Below are 20,404 nucleotides of genomic sequence, written 5' to 3'. Positions count from 1 at the left end.
CGCGTTGTTTAAATAGCAAATGCATTTGCGCCCCCTTTTGCGCCCATGGGCGTTCTGGTCTGAAAACGAGGTGTGTTCAGGCGCATTGTTGGCGCGTTGCTATTTTGAGGCAACTAAAATAGACTACGCCATTGACCAACAAAAACCTGGTCTAAAGTCTAAAGTCAATGGCGCAATGTGTTTTATGTTATTTAAAGAGCGCATTAGTAAAATGCGCCTATACACGGGAGGACAACGCGGGTTTGCTTATCACAAGGTACATGAATGCGCAGCAGCACAAAAATGCTTTTAAATATGAAAGATTAAAGGATTGAATGTAAAAGATTATTATTGAGTCTCTTGGACAATGAGGACTAATTATGAGACGTTAGAAGGCGCAAAGAGCTGCTTCACCTGCAGCCTGGTAAGTAAATAAATGCTTTGCTTTGAACAAATGCGTCTGTTTTTAAATGTTTTTTTTTAATGCTACCTTACGGATTTATTGTATATGATGACTCTGTATCTGTGGATATGGTGAGATGAGAAACATTTTTAAGTCATGCTTAAAAAAACTCTTTGCTAAAAAAAAAACGCTGTCCAAAGTGCTGAAACGTGAGGAGACGGGATCTTCTTCCTCCGCTTAGTTTTTCAGTTTACAAAGTCCGTCATCTAAATAGGGATTAGACATAACGCCAGCGCAACTGGCTTTTAAAGGGGATGAGAGCTGTGACTCTCATTGGTTTACTGCACGTTACGCCCAAAATACTCCCATTACAATAGGACCTACCCTATTCGACCATGCGCTCGGCGCAAAAACCATTTTTCCCGTCGTTAAATTAGCAAAAGTGGATTCGGACACGCCCATTTAGACGTTGCGCTGTGCGCTTTAGACAATGCGCTTAGATCGTTAAAATAGGGCCCAAAGACTTGTAAATGTTTAATGTTCATTTAACTTTGAACAAAATGTTGGCAGTAAATAACATAAATTTAAATCTATGGTATACCAGCAACCCAGCTGCAAATTTCTACGGAATCTTTTTACAGTGTGTATACTTTTTGTTCTGTCAAACATAAAAGACGATTTTTTCATAAATTTTCAAACTCTGGGGAGGGGGGTCATTTTAGATGACTTCTTACAAAGGTTTAAAATAACTAACATTACAATTTTAATGTTTCTTCCTAAGTATGTTTTTTTTTCTTTTGAGTCTTTGAGTCACAAACTTTTAACAATTTAACAATAAATTTGTTATCAGATTTAAGCAGCAGTTCCAAAATCGAGAAACTTTCAAGACCCCAACTTATTTGAATATAAATTCACCAAATCACCTTTTTTCTCAATAACAATACACATTTTTTTATATTAATGTTAGATCAGGTCTCACCAGACAAAATACTTAGGCTCCAGCCCGGGACGCCAGATCCCGCCAGAAAATATAAATTACTCAGTGGAGCTGTTAATATTAACGTTTAACAGTCTACTGTCGGTCAAGAGGTTGATCGATTAAAGCTAGACAAGAGCACACGCAGGAGACAAAGTTTTTGATGGTAAATGGGAACAAAGTTTTATAGAATAATCTCAGTTGTATATGTCTCTATGTTCAAACTTTGTCTAACCAGCATAAATTCAACATGCATTGTTATACCAAAACGGCTTAACAGCAACATCCCATAAACCTTGAGCTTCCATAAACATTATCTTTATCTATCTCTGCTTACACAGACAGGGCAGCTCATGAAACTTCGAGATTGAACAACAATGAAATTAAGAAATATAAAATATAGAAATATAATGAATGGATGAATGAATGAATAAAAAAAATAAAATAAACAATCATATGGATTACTAATGATCATAAAATGATTATGTAAATAAATGATTGGAAATAAACTATAGAGACATTTTTTTATTTTTTACAAAAATAAAACATTCTGCACATGAGGATCTGAGGTAGGATCCATCATTAATCTTATAAATGAATAAACTTTTTACATTTTTGCAAAAAAAAGTACATTCCCATCCTGCAAAGCGCAGCATCTTTTAACACTTACTATATCTGCATTTAAAAGAAAATCCTATTTTAATGCTAAATATACACATAAAATAGGCTTAAAACACTAACATCTTCAACACCCATTTCTCTCTTATTCCACAGGATACCAAGTGTTAAAAGTTTGAAGTCTCACCCTTGCCTGTTACAATATGCATCTTCTGCATTTTCTTTTTATTTATCCGTTCCTGTTGCCTATTTAATCTAATCATAAGGCTGGCTTTAGAGATGATGTTGTCTTTTTATTTTCTGTTTTTCAGTTCGTGTAACCTTATATAATAAGGCTAGGAAAAGTGCACTTTATTTTTTGGATCTATTACATAAAAGCAAACTCTATAAATTCACATTTAGATGATTGTGGAAAAGATGAAGTGTGAAAAGACAGAACTTCAGACTTTGTTTACAATCTCAATACCAGAACCAAAGAGAAATATTGATTTGTTGATTAACTGTATCTATCCAAACTTTCAATAGCTTCTTGTTTGGTGTAATTTCTCCATCTATTTGGAATCGTACCCTGACCTTCAAATTTTTTATTGTAGTGTTTTTCCAAATCTTTTTGGAATCTGCACACAAACCACTTCCAGTAGGGCAGCTCTGAGAGGTCAGAGGTTATACTCCAATCTGCATAAACCTCTACTGCTGTTCTGTATTCTCCCCAGGGAACTTTTTTATCTGAGTCAACAGGATAAAAACATAGATTGCTGTTTGCTACTGCTGATGTGCAGATATGAGTAGACAAGTGTGTTGTATCCTGGTAATGTACACCACTTAGTCCAACATTACGATGGAAGGGAACGCTGTGGTCTCCCTGATGGTTTTCTATTGTGTTGGTGCAGGTGGCTTTACAGAATGGACACTGAACCCAACAGCACTGACAGAAATGATCAATCAGAATCTCATCTGGTCTGTCTTTATTATCCAGATTCACTGGAAATGTTGTTGTGTTGAATTTAATGCTGATGTCAGACATTATAGAAGAAAGTTCATTTGTTATCACATCCAGAAGTTTTACATCAATACTAACATGTTTGACTTCACTGAAGTCCTTCACAGATAATATTAGAACATCTGAGAGCTTCTGTGTAAAAAACTTCAACCACAAATCAACATCTCCACTCTTCACTTGAACATCTTCAGTAGATTCATGAGCTGCTGTTAGGATCTTCTGCTGCAGGACTTTAATGTTATGATTCATCTTGCGTTTAACACGGACATTGAACCTATTACTGATGTACTGATGGACTTCATCTCTGATGAAACTCTTGAAGTGATCTCTGGGATTCTCAATGTAGTTCATGTATTTATCAAAGTTCTCATCTTCTGCCAGGTTCTTCAGGATGTGTTTCTCAAGATTTAATCTGTTTTCATTTAGTGATGGACAGTTTGATCTCATTTCATCTGCTAAATCTCTGGCAGTCTGTTTATAGAGACTCTGTTCAATGGGTTCTTTCAATTTCTGACAGATAATTTCCCCAAAAATTGCAGCTGATGTTGCTCCATGACAGTATTTCTGGAAAATACTACAGTATTCTTCTCTATTCCTCCTTCTACCTCTCTTCCTATTCCTACCTTCAACATAGAGAACAGGATCATTGGCTTCTCTGAACTTTCTGTGTTGTTTAGCAAATGTCGTGTTTGCTCTCTTAAATATAGAAAATATCAAATCTATGAAGAATTCATTCTTGAACACATATTTCACCGGACCTTCCTGATGGTCTGTTGTTCTCTTCTTGATGTAATTTATGAGTTGTTGAATGTAGCTAATGTTGTAGCCCATCTTTGGAATGTTGAATGACTGAATCATTTTGTCTGTCTGCTGGGCAACATCTGTGATAAATGTTTTTATTTCTGTTTCATCTTTTGGAGATAAACTTTGAGCAGATCCAGAAGAGTCATTTATCAGGACTTGGTTTCCTTTATCTGTTTCCTTTGTCTCTTTAAACTCCTTTTTGGAAATTACATATTCAAAGTAACTTTGGACAGTGAAAATATTGTACTTACTGCCCTCTTTCCAGTAGTCTACAGGGATAATTCCCTCATAGATATCTCTGAGGAGGTTTTGCACATCTCTCAGTATGTCAATGTCTCTGACTGGAGGGGAATCTCTGATGATCTTCTTCACCCACTCTTCCCAAAACACATCAAACTCTCTGTTCAGTGTTTCTTCATTGTTTGTTTTATCTTTGAGTTTTAATGCAAGTTCTTTACTCTTTTCTAGGAGAGAGTTTTCATGTTGTGTCCCCTGAGCATCAATCTTTCTCTTCAGCTCTCGCTGCTGAAGAATCTCATTTAATTTCATCTTTGTTTCACTCACAATGCTTTCCTGAACATCTTTGATTTTTATTTTAAATGATTTTTTCCACTGAATCATGATTTCTTTATCTGTGTCTTTGTCAAAGAATTTGAACAATGAGTTTTTTACTTCTTCACTTTTCTCCTTCAGTTCTCTCTGAAGTTCAGTTTCCTCAATCTCATGAATTGCTTCATTTTCTATTTGGTTTTGTAGTTTGTTCTCAATTTCCAGCATGGCACTGCGGAGAGTCCAGGTCCACTTGCTGTATTCTGTCTCCAGTCTCCTGTAAACTGAAATCTCCAGAGAATTTCTGAAGCTGAACACAAATCGTTCATTCAGTAAAGCCTCCCAGAGATCATGAATTCGGTCACGCAGATGTGTCAGCTTCATACCATCTGATTTTGATGCATGGGAAAGAATAATTTTCTTTATTTCTTGAATATTATCACAGTACTTTGGGTTTGGTGGTGCCATTGGTGGGTTTCCCTCCCATAAATGTGCAAAATACTTCACATCATTCTGTACATCAAAATTAATGACATCACTGAAACATTTAGCATCACAAACTTCCTCTTTAGCGGCAAGTTTTGTCATCTCATCCAGTGTTTGCAGCAGTCGTCTCTTTCCCTGCATGTTTTTCTCTCGAGCTGTGATGTCTGAAACATTCTGATGTACAAACATACAGCTGGGATTCAGTTTGACCTTCTTCATCCTCAGAAAGGCCTGAACAACAATCTGAAGAATATCCTGCATCTCAGCTGGGTTTTCTCCAAAGATGTTGATTAATGTCAGCTGTCCAAGACCAACAACAAATGTGGCCAGTTCATTGTCATGATGTCTTGTGGATATTTCATCAGATTCTAGAGAACGAAGACCCTCAGTATCAACAACCAGAATATAATCAAACTTCAGCTGTTTTTTCATCTCCTCTGATAATCTGATCAGCTGCATGAAAGCTCCTCTGGTGCATCGGCCAGCACCGACTGCAAACTGAAGTCCAAACATGGCATTGAGCATGGTGGATTTCCCAGAGCTCTGAAGTCCTAAAACTGACAGCACAAAGACTCTCTGGTCTCCCAGTTTCTGAACGAGTTTATCTAGAACAGCAGTGATCCAGATCAGAGGAACATGAGCAGTATCTCCATCCATCAGCTCCAGTGGAAATCCACTGATCATCATCTCTGCTGCAAGACTCGGAAGAGAAGAGAAGTGAATCTGCAGATCTGTCTTATTCTTCTTCACAGATGAACATGATTCATAGATCTGACCGATCTCTCTTATGATGTGCTCCAAACCAAAGGTTCCCGTTTGAATCTTTTCAGATATTGTTTTTGTTTGTTGAGCAGTTAGCTCATATTTTACGTCCTTTGAGATATATTCATCCAGGAAGATTCCAAGCCATTTTAAAAAATACATATTCTCACCAGGCAGGTGCATTTTTTGAATAAATAATAGTATTAAAGTTTTCACTTTAAATACATACTGCTGCTCACGTATTCCTTTTAATTCTGCTTGTTTTCTGGTTATGTCTGTTTCTATCTCATCCCCTTGGGGTCGATGAAGTTCTTTGTTCTTCTGACACCACTGATGCCAGAGTTTCCCCTGATGAGGAAGAAGTGATTTTTTGATTTCTCTCAGATCTTTTTTCTCCAGTAAACTCATCATCTGCTGTGCTGCTTCTCTTCCTCTCCTGCAGTCTTCATCATCTTCCTCATCTACTCTGATATCTGAGTGTTTGGACAAATCTTCAAGTCTGAACATGGAAACTGATGCTGAAGATGAGAGACAATCATTAATAGATCTTCTGAGTTCTTCAGATACATCAGACTGATTTCTGTCTTTCAAACCAATTTTATATTTTCTTTTCCGGGTCTCAATTAGAGTTGAATCATCCTCAGTAAACAGACAAACAAGCGGCTTTAAATCACTGTACAATTCTTGAACTTTGATTATGCTGCTGAAATCTGGTAGAAGAACAACATTTACTAAAGACATTTCAGTGAGAATCTGCAGTTGTTTCTCATGGACTCCTGCATCACCATGAAGATTACAGAAAGCAACACAGTTATTAAATTTATCTGTGTCTTTTCCAGATGGGCAGAACCAGGCGATCTCCACCACTCCATCCATCAGTAGTCTGGTTCTGCTGCTCCCTTGACAGTTCCTGTGGAAGAACGTGTTGTGTTTCTCATTGATCAGATTGTTCATCAGCTGAGACTTGGATGAAGACACAGAACCAAACCTGAAGAACGACACCATTGGAGTTTCTGCTTTGTACACCGGCTCTTCTTTACTGATGATATCATTGTTAGTATTTCTCATCTTCCAGCTCTTATTGATTTGTCTGAATGTCCAGAGAGGAAAATCAATCTGTTGTGTGAATGGATGAGGAACAAGAAGAGGAAGAGCAAACTGACACTGTGAGAGTTTAGTGACCATCAGCTGCTTTAGGAAACTATCAGCACAATGAAACACAGCCATCTGAACATCCATCGGGTGAATAGAGTCTAGTTTAACTGTTCCCTTATTAGACAAAGACAATTCTTTGACAATATCAAGAAGAGTATCATCCTCATGCATTAATGAGTCTTTTTCTATTTGTTGTGTGTGATGTTGTGTTTTAGAGTTTTTAATCTTAATGTATCTTGCTCTGTAGTTCATCATCAGTAGTTTCTGTAGATAATTATTCACCAGCTCTTCTTCAGTACAAGACTCTTGATACTCTAATGAATATGCCGATATCTGAAGAACATCTGAAGCTCTTAGTTTATTGTGGATGTTGTCTTTAAGATGAAGTCTGTCAAAGAGATCCTCTACTTTTCCACTGATTTTTGTTCTTTTTTGTTTTTCCAATCTCGTGTCTTCTGATGAATCTTTTTTAACCATTTCCTATGAAAGAAACAACATAATTTATTGGCTCTTTGCAGTGTATTTGCTGTGAAGGGCAATGCTTATTTAATTATTTATTTATTAACGCCATTCCAGCATCTATAATAATATTTATTGCAAGAACTGGTTAATTGTACACAAGTTCATCTATATACACAAGTTAGGGAAAGGGCTATTCAGAATCTGTAATTCACCTGCCCTGAATGTATTTGGACTTTGGGAGGAAACCAGAGTACTGCATATAAATGCACGCTGACACAGTAAACTATAACCACATTAACACAGCACTTTGGTCCCAGAACATTTCCGTAAAATTATAGGAGAGGCTTCTGTGTCAACACAAACACATCCTGTAAATGTTTTGGGATCGCGCTGTGTAGAGGACCTAGTAACATTGCTGTAACTTTTACATAAAGCTTTCTGTGTGAACAAGAGGCAGAAACAATGGCGTACGGGGCGTGTTGTAGTGGGGACAAGCATATCATCACAAACAGAGATGACGAAGTTATGGTTCAGCTCTTTGACACAAGGATTTAAACACAGATCAACATTCACGAGGAGAAATGATGGCAAACTTAACTGAAGCAGAGATAAGAGAGTTTGTCACTATCAGCACTGAAGATGAGATCTTTATCATTCACCAGCATAACAGAACATTGCATCACATGATCCTTATGACCTTGTCATTAACAAAAATGCATGAGCGTGGTTTCTCGAGAGAGAGATATCACAGATAAAATAACAATCTTCAGACACTCCGGAAAAAACCTAGTGCAGGACTTTAAATATGTCACATGTCTTTAGAAGAACTTTATGGTATGTGTGTGAATGCACGCACAGATTCCAGAAAATCATTGTGTGATGGCTGTGTGAATGAACCAAAAATCAAACAATTCCAGACACATTATCCTATATTTTCTGTGATCTGTGTGTGAAAAGGGCTTATGTAAACTCCCGCACAGGAAGACCTTCTGGCCCGGCAGGGGCTTGAACCAGACACCTTTCCGATGTGAGAAAGGGCAGTAGTTACTTATATAGAACAGTCTTAACTATAACTATACTGTGGTTATATTGAAGTTTTAACTTAAACCTGTAGCACCTCCCAGGATTTTTGAGCCAAGTGGATTTTGCATGCAATCTCAAAATCAATGAAGCATCTTTTCATCTGTTATTTTCTTTAATAGGATATGACCAATTTTATGAAAATATGACCAGTTCTGCACTTCACTGAGATTTTTGTCATCAAAGGTTTCTTTTTAGGGTGCTTTCACACCTGCCTTATTTAGTTCGGTTGAATCATACCAGAGTTCAATAGCTCACCCGGTGTGGTTCGTTTGGGAAGGTTGGGCAATTGAACTCTGGTGCCTACCAAAAACAGACCAAACAAGCGGGCCGAGACCTCTTTGAAGAGGTGGTCTCAGTACAAATGAACTCTGAAGCGGTTTGTTTGTGGTGAGAACACGATCCGAGATTGAACCGACCTAACTGCAAAAGTACTGCGCATTTTTGGACTAAACCAGCTGCGGCAGTCAGCTGCGCTGTGTATCATGGGATGAGGAAGTGTTTGTTGACAGTTATTAGCAATATTGCCAAATAATTGCAGGTCGCGGACATACCTGGAGTTGCGAGGAGGTGCAGAGCCTCAGAAATTTGATGGCTTTGCCATTTGCAGTGCATTAAAGCGTTGTTTTCAAGCCGCATCCGTTCTTTATTCTAGAAATTAAAAATTCGTCTAGAGTGCTGTATACAAACTATGTATAACAACCACGAACATAATAACAGCGTGCAGCCGTCTGTCCATGGTGTCTGCTGTATTTTCCTCCTCTTTGTTTACTTCCGAAGTTCCCTTGGAATTTTGCGCACATTGATTCTGACCAATCGAGAATCAGTTTAGGACATACGTTCAAAGACATGTGGCCAATCAGTGATGTGGATGTTATCACATGACTGGAATCTAGTTTGTTTCAACTGGTGCGGACCAGAGCAATCAGTATGGTGTGAAAAGGAACTCAAACTGCTAAAAAAGCTACAATGCATAATTTTTTGCTTTTGGTCCGGACCAAATGAACCAAACTACAGATGTGAAAACACCCTTATTCTCTGTTTTTGAAGTGTTGATCATTACAGCCAATTACAGACATGACTGATGAGTGCATCAATATAAGGTTTAAATGTGTTTTTGTAAAAGTGTATTTTTTCTCTCAGTTTTTCATTACGTGTAAAATAGCAATTAAATAACTTCTAAACTCTTCTTACCTTTATTTTTCTGTGTAGCCCATGAATATATTATTAAAAAGGTTTGGATTTATTCTATTAATGAATGTTACAAATTATGATTACAATGTGAATTGTGCCCCCCCCCCCAAAAACAATGTGGTGCATTTGTTTGGATAGTGTAGCCTACGATACCACGACTGTATAAAACTACAAAAAGAATATACAAACAACTCCATTTCCGTTTCCGGCGGCGGACTAATACCGTACCTCACAGCACATCTAATATAAGTCATTGGAGTTGGACAAAAACTACTTGGTGAGTTTCACGTCTTTGTAAACGAAAGTTGAATGCATTTTAGGATTGTTCCAGTGCACCTATGCAGCCATTGTGGTGGTGAGGGGTGATACCACAGAAACCGAAAATTCTTGGGCCAGCAGCATATGTCCAAATTTCAGTCAAATCCGTTCTATTTCATCATAAACAATCTGAAAACAGGGCTTTAAGTGTAAAATACCGAACTTGTCCTTAAAACGCGGCTGTAAACACCAGACAGACACCAACTGTACTGCATTTTGTGCGGAATAAAAGATGGGATTAATATCTGTTTAGCCAATACTCATTTATATGATCGAATGTAAATAGAACAGTTTTAACAAGTCTATCTATACAGCTATCTGATCAGAGAAGTGACCTGGTATAAGGCCCTATAATTGACTGCTGGAATTTTAAATGTAACTTGTGCAATGGTTCGAAAATTGGCAAAATGAAAAAAAAAGATTCAGTTATTCGGTATTCGGCTAAGTTTTTCATTTTAATCGGGTCAGGTCGTGTCAGGTCACCTCACTTTGGCTTGGTAAGCTTTTCCATAGAGTTTAGTAACACTTCAGAGTAGAAGGGATTATAGGCGTGTCGTTATATTTGCGCTGCCTACTGCTGTGATATCATACAAGTGAGAGTGTCGTTGTACATTTCCATACATTTATTTATTTCTCAGTCCGCAACAAAATTAAAATTGACCACCACAAATAGATGTTTGCACATTGCGTTTATCACTACCTCTATCTAACATGACAGTTTCTGTACAAACACCTGTGGCATCGGTCGATGCGCTCCGCTGAGCCTCCTTTAAGTTACATTTAAGCATATAATGCTGACTGCTCTTTAAGAATTTCTTTGTTAATATGAGCTAATGCCATTACAATTGTTCAGATTAGTTTATTGTGCATGCTACCAGTTACAGCTTTTAATTAAAAAAATATATTAGAAATGAACCTAGATTAATAAAATGTCGCAGAAGTATTGAATATTGTTAGTTCATGTTAATTTCACAAGACGTTTTTCAGATATCAAATAAATCTTTGGTGTTCCCAGAGCATGTACTGTATGTGAAGTTTTAGCTCAAAATATCATGTAGATAATTTATTACAGCATGTTAAAATTGCCACTTTGTAGGTGTGAGCAAAAATGTGCCGTTGTTGGGTGTGTCCATTAAAATGCAAATGAGCTGATCTCTGCATTAAATGGCAGTGCTGTGCTTGAACAGTGCAGATTAAGGGGCGGTTTTATCCCCTTCTGACATCACAAAGGGAGCCAAATTTCAATTAGCTATTTTTTCACCAAAAAGAATGAAGAAAGTTTTATGAGAATCAATCAGCAGCATAAAAGAGTGTCATAATTAAAGTTGACATTTGTTGGATTAGTGTAAATTGGCCTTTACGTATTGTAAAAGCTAATCAACAATAATTCAACATATGTCAAAAGTTCGCCATTTCTTATTCTACAGTTTTGCATCCAAATCATATATTAAAAACAGAGGATTAAATCTGATAAATAATAACTGAAAGTTATAATTTAACACTCACTTATCTAAAACTTTGAATTTAGATGTATTTTATATTTACTCTATAACCATCACAGACCTTGAGTATGTCTCTTCTTTGAGATCTGGTGTGCTCCATTGCCTTCTTCGTGGTTATGGGTTTGTCTATTTAAACAAAAGAAAAAAGTGTAAAATGAGTACTAGGAAAACAGAATTACATTCTCTGAAGTGGTCATCGTTTTCATTGAATAACATCACTTTGGTAAAGTCTTTCTTTTTGGATTTTTTTATTTGTTACTTTTGATTATAAATATGGATACAATAAAAACAGTGTTGAGGAATAATCTACTAAAGTAGTAATGCTGTTAACTGAACTACACAGTTTAACAATAGCGATACTTGTCATGTCTCCTGTCTGATCAGCCCTGTTTTCCATTTGTTCTTTTGTTTGTGTTGAGTTGGAAAGTTAAAGTGACAAGCTTGTCAAGTATGCATACTCAAAATGTGACCTCTGCATTTAACCCATCCCAGTGAGTGAAGACATGCACTGCAAGTCATGAACACACAAACACATACCCGGAGAAGTGAACAGCTATCACAGGGCCAAGGGAGCAATTAGGGTTATTGCTTTGTGAGACTCGAACCACTCTTGGGTTACAAGACCGACTCTCTAACCTCTAGGCTACAACGGCCCTAGATATGATTTACATATCTACGTATGTTTAGTGCACATGGTGTCTAATGCCTCACTAGTGTAGGGTAGTGTCAAATCCTGACAAAATGTATTTGCAAAGACTGGCACCAAATGACTGGATCCACAGGGAACCATTTTCTAAAATAATTAATTCCTGTTGAATTAACACATGAAACCTCTCAAAGAATTCACACCTACCCCCGAGAAAATCACCCCCTGTGCGAAGACAGAAGGGTCCCACCCTACCTAACTTTCATCTCTCCCCTCCTCATTCTCTCTGCTAAACTGTATATGAAATGCTACATTCTACATGCACAAAGAATCTGAATCTGGTTTTGTTTGATCTCAATTGAAATGTCTCAATGCAAGTGGTACAATAGTCTCATATTACAACATAATTCAATGTAAAAGTGTAACAATAAAATAAGCAAACTTCACTCAATGTTGGGAGACCCTCACCACCTTAAACCTGTCCACCAATAGAGACAGAGCGCCGATATGCAAATTTGAAAACCACGCCCACCGGGGGGGAAAACAATCCAACCGTCTCCATTGACTTTGTATTGCGAGAGGCTGCCTCCTTGTCATTTCTGGCTTATAACAAAAAACAGAATAATGCCTAAAAGCTGCTGTGTGACAATATGTACAGCTAACAAGCCAAAGAACCCAGAAATAAGTTTTTATAAGCTGTCGAGCCGTAAAACACAGCTTTTAAGGAGAATAAAGTGGATCGCCGACTACGTTTCCCCCTAGTGGACGCAGTTCTACTAATAGAAGTACTATGAAAAGTTGCCTGTTTTCCACTTTTGTTTCTTTAAACGCTCGTTTTATGAGGTCGACAGCTTAAAAAAAAATTATTTCTGGGTTTTTTGGCTTTTTAGCTGTACACCTTGTCACACAGCAGCTTTTATGTATTATTCTGTTTTTAATTTTAATCTGTAAATATGTTTTTATAAGCTGTCGACACCAAAAACGAGCGTTTAAAGACACAAAAATGGAAACAGGCAACTTTTCATAGTACTCATATTAGTAGAACTGCGTCCAATAGGGGGAAACGTAGTCGGCGATCCACTTTATTCTCCTTAAAAGCTGGGTTTTACGGCTCGACAGCTTATAAAAACTTATTTCTGGGTTCTTTGGCTTGTTAGCTGTACATATTGTCACACAGCAGTTTTTAGGCATTATTCAGTTTTTTGTTATAAGCCAGAAATGACAAGGAGGCAGCCTCTCGCAATACAAAGTCAATGGAGACGGTTGGATTGTTTTCCCCCCCCGGTGGGCGTGGTTTTCAGGTTATGACGCGCGGCGCTCTGTCTCTATTACCCTCTGTATGCATATTAGGCAACACCCCTGAGTTTACAACAACCACTATCAAATTTCTATCATTATTACAATGCTTTGTTCTCTCTAGATATTTAAGGAATGTTTGTAAAGGGTTCAGGTGGGATTTTCTATATTTAGAAATGAACCCCATGATATGATAAAACATGTATTTTTATTACATGTATTACATGCATTATATTTAGAGGAATCTGTAACCAGATCTTCATCTTTTTACCAGGTATGCAATGGTTTTCGTTTGATTGTTTCATATTTGTATTGGATTGTAAATTGGCTTCTGAATTACGTTTTTCGTATGTTTATATGTAGGCCATCAGGGTGATGAGTCTTAACCTCTATTCACTGTCTTTCCATTGATTAAGTTGTTATGTAGTAATATGATTAAACTATATTCAGCTAGACGGTGCCTGAACCTATGATCATCGTGGAGCATTGAATTAAGATATATATAACAGATTGTGTGAGACTACATTACTTTTTAATGAGAGTCCGTAAGCATGAAGCGGTTTTGTTAAATTGTTTTAGTCATGAACCTCTGGTTATAGTTAGAATTTTGCACTAAGTATACAAACGATTGCATGGGGCTACATGGGAACTTTTAGCAAGAGATTGCGGGAGCTGCATTGTTAAACTGGTTTAGCCATAACTTCTAGTATGGTCAAGTATGTGTTTTAACCCTCACAACGGCCAATGCGGGCCAATACGACGTTGGTAATCAAATGTCAATATAAACATGAGTTAAATAGAATGATCAAACATTCATCCAAATTAAACAATTATATCTATTTGATTCAGAATTACCAAAAACTAGATTTTTTCTTTTGGAGTCAGATAAAACTACCTAAATTACGCAACTTTAAAATGTCATCAGTAAGCGTGAGGACCCATGATTGTTAAAACTGTTCTGCCATGATGTTTGGTTTCCGCCATTTGGTTTCTGAAATTTTTCTCCTACGCTAGTACAAAAGATTTAACCAATCAAACTTAAGATTTCTCCCCCTCACACATACACATATTTTAGAAGAATATTTATATAAGTAATACAAAGGGAACTACAGTACGGGGCAATGCAGCCCCCCCACACTTGAAAACATTTCTTACCTTTTTTATTATTTTGCAAGTTGCTTCGTCTTTCTGTGTTGAACATCTCTTCAGTATAGCACTGCTCTTTGTTATCATTAAACAGACGGTCAATCTTCTTCATCAGTTCACTCATCTCTGATTGGTTGTTTATTGTTTTGCTGCAGATGTGATATCTTCCTCCACATTTCTTTACCAGCTCCTCCAGAACATTATTTTTCTTCAGATCATCTATTATAGAGTGAGACTCTTTTTCTCCTTCATAAGTGAAGAGAATCATCACAAACTGAAGAACTCTGTCACCAAACACTGACTGTAGCCAATCAAGACACATCTTATCAGCATCTGTTAACTGACCCACTCGCACAACAAAGATGAAGGCAGAGATTTTATTTTCATGCATTAGTTGAACAATGAAATTATCCACAGAGACCATGGGAAGTTCAGAGAAGTCGATCATGTTGATGACTGACACATTGCTTTCTGATATCTTTATCTGTACAGGATCAATCCTAGACAATACTTCATCTTCAGGGGTAGGGGGTGCATCTCCCAGTAAAATGTTGTCATGACCAAACTGAACTGATGTATAGTTTCCAAATAGTACAACATTTAGACGTGGCTTATTCACACCTAAAGTTAAAAAAAAAAAGGTTCAAATAACAGTAAAAAGCACTAGAAAAAATCTACAAAGATCATTAGTGTTGATTAATTTTTGAAAAAAATAATTTACTGGCACAAGGTTGTCACAGGTCTTACAAATGAGCTAATTATATCAATCGATATTTGATGTCTAAGCATGATACAGCCAGTTGGGTTTTTATCGCACATAAATCCCTTCAGGGTGAAACAATACCTGATTACTCTGTCAGGATTTATTATGCAATAACAACCTTCTGGTTATTCATTATTACTTAAATAACACATTTATCCAGAAAATCATTAGGAAAGATGTTTTATAAACATAAACATATAAACATATCTTTTAGACTCACTTCCTATGACTTGTTGCTCCATGGAATCCTCAGGGTCGAATTGAAGATAGCGTCTACTGTTCATTTGGTCCATTTTATGTAATTTCGCTTTAAGACAAGATTTGTCTCTCTCAAGCATGTAATGATTCTTATGACATTTTTTTATAATTTCCTTTATAACATCATTGACTTCAGTCTGATGCACACTCTGCGAGTGGTGTGTTGTAAGCACCAGTGTGTGTTCATAAACCCTGTCAGGAAAATAGTTGAGGACCTTCTCCACATGCTCTTGATCTTCTCTTGAACACTCATCATGTTTAAAGATCAGAACAATCACATGAGGTCCTGGATCAGACAGACGCATACAGTCCTTTACACCTTGTTTGATCTGATGATCTGAGAGATGTGGCTGGAGCAGGTAAGGACAGTTTATGACTGTCTTATGATTTTTTCTTTCCATCTGCACTTCATCTGGTGGAGCTTCACTGTTAAAAGCTTTATTTCCTAATATAGATTTTCCCACTTTGCGGTTTTCTGACACATTCTTCCCCAGCAGAACAATCCTCAGACCACAAACTAAAACACAAGCTTTGTTATAAAAAAAAACAGTACAAACAAAGTAAACCTATCCACCTTATTTTTGATGTAATGCCTCTCTCTCTCTCTCTCTCTCTCTCTCTCTCTCTCTCTCTCTCTCTCTCTCTCTCTCACATAGCAGGTACAAACACAGTAAATCTCTACAAAACATTTGTTTTGACTATAATATGAGCTGAATGTGAATGTGGTGCACACGCACCCATGATCTGTATCCCACAAATCCATTCAGTAAACCCATTCATAAAAACTGCCAGTAGACAATAAATACAGTAATTGTTCAAAAACAATTAATATTATGCTGATAAAAATATGCTGATTTAGCTTTAGTTAGTTATTGTTTATAATAAATGAAAACGCAAATAATTTTCCAAACTGTAAAACAATGCAGCATGAAGTTAAAACAAATGGGTTTTGCAAGTCAATACAATGTACTTTTTAAAGTTTTGACTTGTGAATAGTTGACATAACTTAAAAAATTAAGTTAAAAAATTTCAATTTCTTTTTATAAGTTAAAGTAGCATGAAAATATACGTTGATTTGACATAAATGCTGCATTGTTTTACAGTGTAGGAAGCAATGTAATACATTTTTTTAATTAAACAAAAAACAATCTGAATAAATGTAATTGTTTAATATTTTATTATGGTTTGTTTAAATAACTTAAAATTTGTTGGACCGTGTGATAAGCTTGATGTGCTGCCATAGAAACAAGTCAACAAAAAATTGCTGTTTAAAAAAAAACAGTTTTCTACCGGCCAGAAATTGAAATGGAAGGCTTACACAAAAATGGGAATTATGTCACATGACTTACTATCTTGTTCAAAAATAAGGTGGATAAACTGTTCAAAGTTTTATTTAGATACTTACTTAAGGGGGGTCTTTCTAGGCTCAGGGGTCTTTCTAGGCTCGGGGGTCTTTCTAGGCTCGGGGGTCTTTCTTTGCTCTGAGATCTTTTGTGTGAAGTCTGACCAATTGCTGCAGAGAAGAAAAGCTTCAAACAGACTGCAACTACTGTGTTGTGTACATAAGCACAGAACTGATTAAAGGTTGGGTAAGCATTTTCTGGTAAACGTTGTGGATATTTTAAATCACCCAAACAAACATGCTCCAAAGGACAACCTGGACGCTTTTTCATAGCCCCAGCCAACACACGTACGCAACTGCTATGCCAGCCGGCCGAGCGTAAAATGTTGTAAAAAAGTGAAGGCAAAATGCATTATTATATTAATCCAGGTTGCATGTGATTTGGTAGTACTGCATGTTTTAAGATAGATGATTAATTTAGTGCTGGAAAGAGAGTGAATGACAGCAGAGTTTTCTGGCAACAGTGGGTTTTTAAATATTTTATTGCTTTCTTGAAAATTGCTCAAAGGATAAGATTTGTTATATAATTCAGAATGCTAGTGTCTCTAAACAAGTATGAAGTCAATAGGTGATGGTTTTAAGTTCATTTTGTTGGTGGAAGAATGTAAAGATTTGTCCTTAGGTTCAAGCCAATATACTTTATTTTAGCCATGCTGTTTCCTTAAGGAAGTTTTACGATCATCCTGGCTTTGGATGAGGGGTGAAGTGGGTTTTGAAAAGATGATAAAGAGAAATGGTGTGGACCAATCAAAACACCCTCTTCTTAGCTTTGGCACTGAGGTCAGCCATAAAAGATATGTGCTGCAAATATGTGCTGTCCTGCTTTACGTTGTATTGTACAGCAATTTTACCCTTTGTCACGCCTCATGCAAATTGAGCATCTATCCAGCTTTTTCATTTGACCTTGCCTAATTGAAAATAAATACACAGATTCATCCATAGGCTGTAAGGTGGTGCCAAACCCTGACAAAAGGTATTTGTAAAACTGGCACCCAATGGCTGAATCTAGGGCTGGGACGGTTGTAATTACCACCGTGCTGGTGGAGTGCGACCCGTGGGGGGAAAGTGCGCCCTGCGGTGGTGTGACTGTGCAAGTCACAAATTATGAAAAATATCAAATTCAATCTCGCCCAGTGAGATGTCTTCAGGTTTGTGTTAACACAAACAGCCAGCAGACACGGAGTTAATGCGCTATTTGCAAGGGAAGGCAACTGATATTAGTGATGACCCGCTGGCTTGGGGGCAGAACAATGAGGTAAGATATTGGCCGTTTCACAGTCCGAAGCCTGTAGCCTCCGGAGGCTGCATTTGCAAGCTGCATACGTCATCAAGACGGTCTTATTTCATAACATTAACTATTATTCTTTGTAAATCATACATTGTTGTAATGACTTGCAAATGTCTGAAAATAATAAACCAGGCTTGATGACATATACAGCCTGCATATGCGACCTCTGGAGGCTGCCACCTTTGGATTGAGAAACGGCTTCTCTCTTGGTCACACAGTTGCGAAAAAGTATCAATCTGCGCTCCCAGTACACCATCAGAACAAGTTTTCAGCACGGCTGAAAACATTATAATCCCAAAACGGTTTCTAACTTGTTGTTTCATGAGTGGAAGTGCTACAATAAACACGCAGATATGCGCCGATCCCCTGGGTGCTACGGGACTCGGCGCAAGCAGCCACCGAAATGGCCAAGCACATACGCACAGTTGCTTCACATTTACTTCTCATGTCGCGTCTAAAACCACGCTGAAAACGTGACCGCGCCGCTTTCCTCCTCTTCAAAGCGCTTGGGCGCTTCAGAGCGTCTTTCGTTGCTAAATTACCTAAGCATAGCTTGACGCTTTGACGAGCACCCACTGGCAGAGAAAGAATTTGGCGCCTATGAGCACGCACGTTTGTTAAAAACTTTATATCTGATCATCATTTACATTTTTATATTTCAAAATGTATGTATTCAATATGTATAAGACCTATATGCATCAATGTGCACATACATGCATGCACGCACCCCTCCGCAAACACACAAACTTCCGCTTTTTCTCTGGCTGAAAACGCTGGCGTGAGGATGCCTCCACCAGCTGCTCAAACTCAGCCTCTTCTCCCTTTTCCTCCTGCTACTTTTTCCTACCAATGGCCAGCAGCCCCCACTGCGGGTGCCCAAGCAGGACACCACCAATGTCAGCTACAACGCACTGGCCTCCTACCACTTTTCCATTTTCCATATCATACAGGCTTCTCCAAGCACCAGGGGCAAATCCGTGTGTGAGGCTGCCTCTGCAAACGTATTTTCGTATTTTCTCCTTTCCATTCTACATCTTTCTACGGCCTACCCCAAGACCCAACCAGGCGCTGATCCGTGCATGAGGGTGCTCCGCAAACGGCTTCAGCGCCTTATCTCATTTGCACAAAAACCTCTATACACTCTATTTACAGCAACCCCTCTACCTACCCCACAAATTCTGCTGCTCTGGTGCCAACAACAGTCAAGAATCAGATTCTAACAGGTGCAGACATAGATCTTTCATCTCTCCTCTCTCTTTTACCTCCCCTCGAATCTCCACGTCAAGTAGATTGCAGAGATTTTGCCGTTACTCTAAAAAACACACCTCACAATTCATCCCGCCCCCTTTCTTTTTCTGAATTCACCATTTTTTTCAGCCGCTACTCAGAAATAATCTGTTCCGCTTTTCCCCATAGACAGCGCAAACTTAATGATTACCTGATAATCATAGCAGATCTCACACTTTCTCATGGCGGAACCTATTTTTACACCTACCACAAATTATTTTCCGCAAAATGCACAGTATGCATTGCCCAGTGGAACCAGTGTCCTTCAAAACAGAGTTTTCTTCAGCTGTAAAAACATTACATGCGCAGTTTGCCGATCAGTAGCTCACTCTACCACCTCATGCCCTCATTCAGCAGAGAAAATAACCATTTCTCTAACAACCAAGTCTGCTGAAACTTCAACAGGGGGAAATGCGTGATACAACATTGCAAGTACCTACACGTCTGCAATTATTGTGACGGGGTTCATGCCCATACCATATCCCCTGTCATGAGAAATTCAAAAAAAAAAATCTAAAAGGTATTTATTGACTCCAGACAATTATTCTCTTTTTTCCTCTGAACTTACACATCACCCAGACACTAAATTTACTAATTATCGACTATCTGGCATTCAAAAAGGTTTCAATCCTGGTACTAACTAAATGCCTGCTCTCCCATAGTTTCATATGCAACAATCTCCAATCCGCACTCACAGAGAAAATTGATAGCATAATCCTAGTAGCCACTTCTCTGGCAGAAAGCCAAAACTGCTCCAAACGTGATGATCTATCCGTGCTTGGTCATCTTAAAGGACAAGTTCAGTATTTGACACTTAAAGCCCTGTTTTCAGATTGTTTATGATGAAATAGAATAGTTTTGACTGAAATTTGGACATATGCTGCTGGCCCGAGAATTTTCAGTTTCAACCCCCCACCCTCACAATGGCTGCATTGGTGCACTGGAACAATCCTTCCTAAAATGCATTAAAGAGCACCTATTATGGGATACACGTTTTTAAACATCATTTTGTGTGTAAGTGTGTATTAGT

At 37.8% G+C, this 20,404-nt stretch overlaps 2 protein-coding genes across 2 annotated transcripts in view; both read right to left on the bottom strand.

Annotated features, from left to right (window-relative positions):
* LOC135768931 (uncharacterized) overlaps positions 1 to 20,404 on the bottom strand; it is a 45,053-nt gene that overhangs the window by 17,136 nt on the left and 7,513 nt on the right. The gene's annotated exons all lie outside the window — the stretch shown is intronic.
* LOC135768930 (interferon-induced very large GTPase 1-like) lies at positions 1,915 to 16,320 on the bottom strand. The gene is made up of 4 exons (XM_065278291.1): positions 15,360 to 16,320; positions 14,386 to 14,997; positions 11,350 to 11,414; positions 1,915 to 7,212 (listed from the first exon to the last, which is right to left on the bottom strand). The coding sequence occupies exons 1-4, from the start codon at positions 15,796 to 15,798 to the stop codon at positions 2,473 to 2,475; spliced, it is 5,856 nt and encodes a 1,951-aa protein (XP_065134363.1). The 5' UTR covers positions 15,799 to 16,320; the 3' UTR covers positions 1,915 to 2,472.

Source organism: Paramisgurnus dabryanus, chromosome 3 (assembly GCF_030506205.2).
Source record: "Paramisgurnus dabryanus chromosome 3, PD_genome_1.1, whole genome shotgun sequence".
Classification (NCBI taxonomy): Eukaryota; Metazoa; Chordata; class Actinopteri; order Cypriniformes; family Cobitidae; genus Paramisgurnus; species Paramisgurnus dabryanus.
Note: the sequence above shows the minus strand (reverse complement) of the source record. Positions and strands in the feature narration are given on the sequence as shown.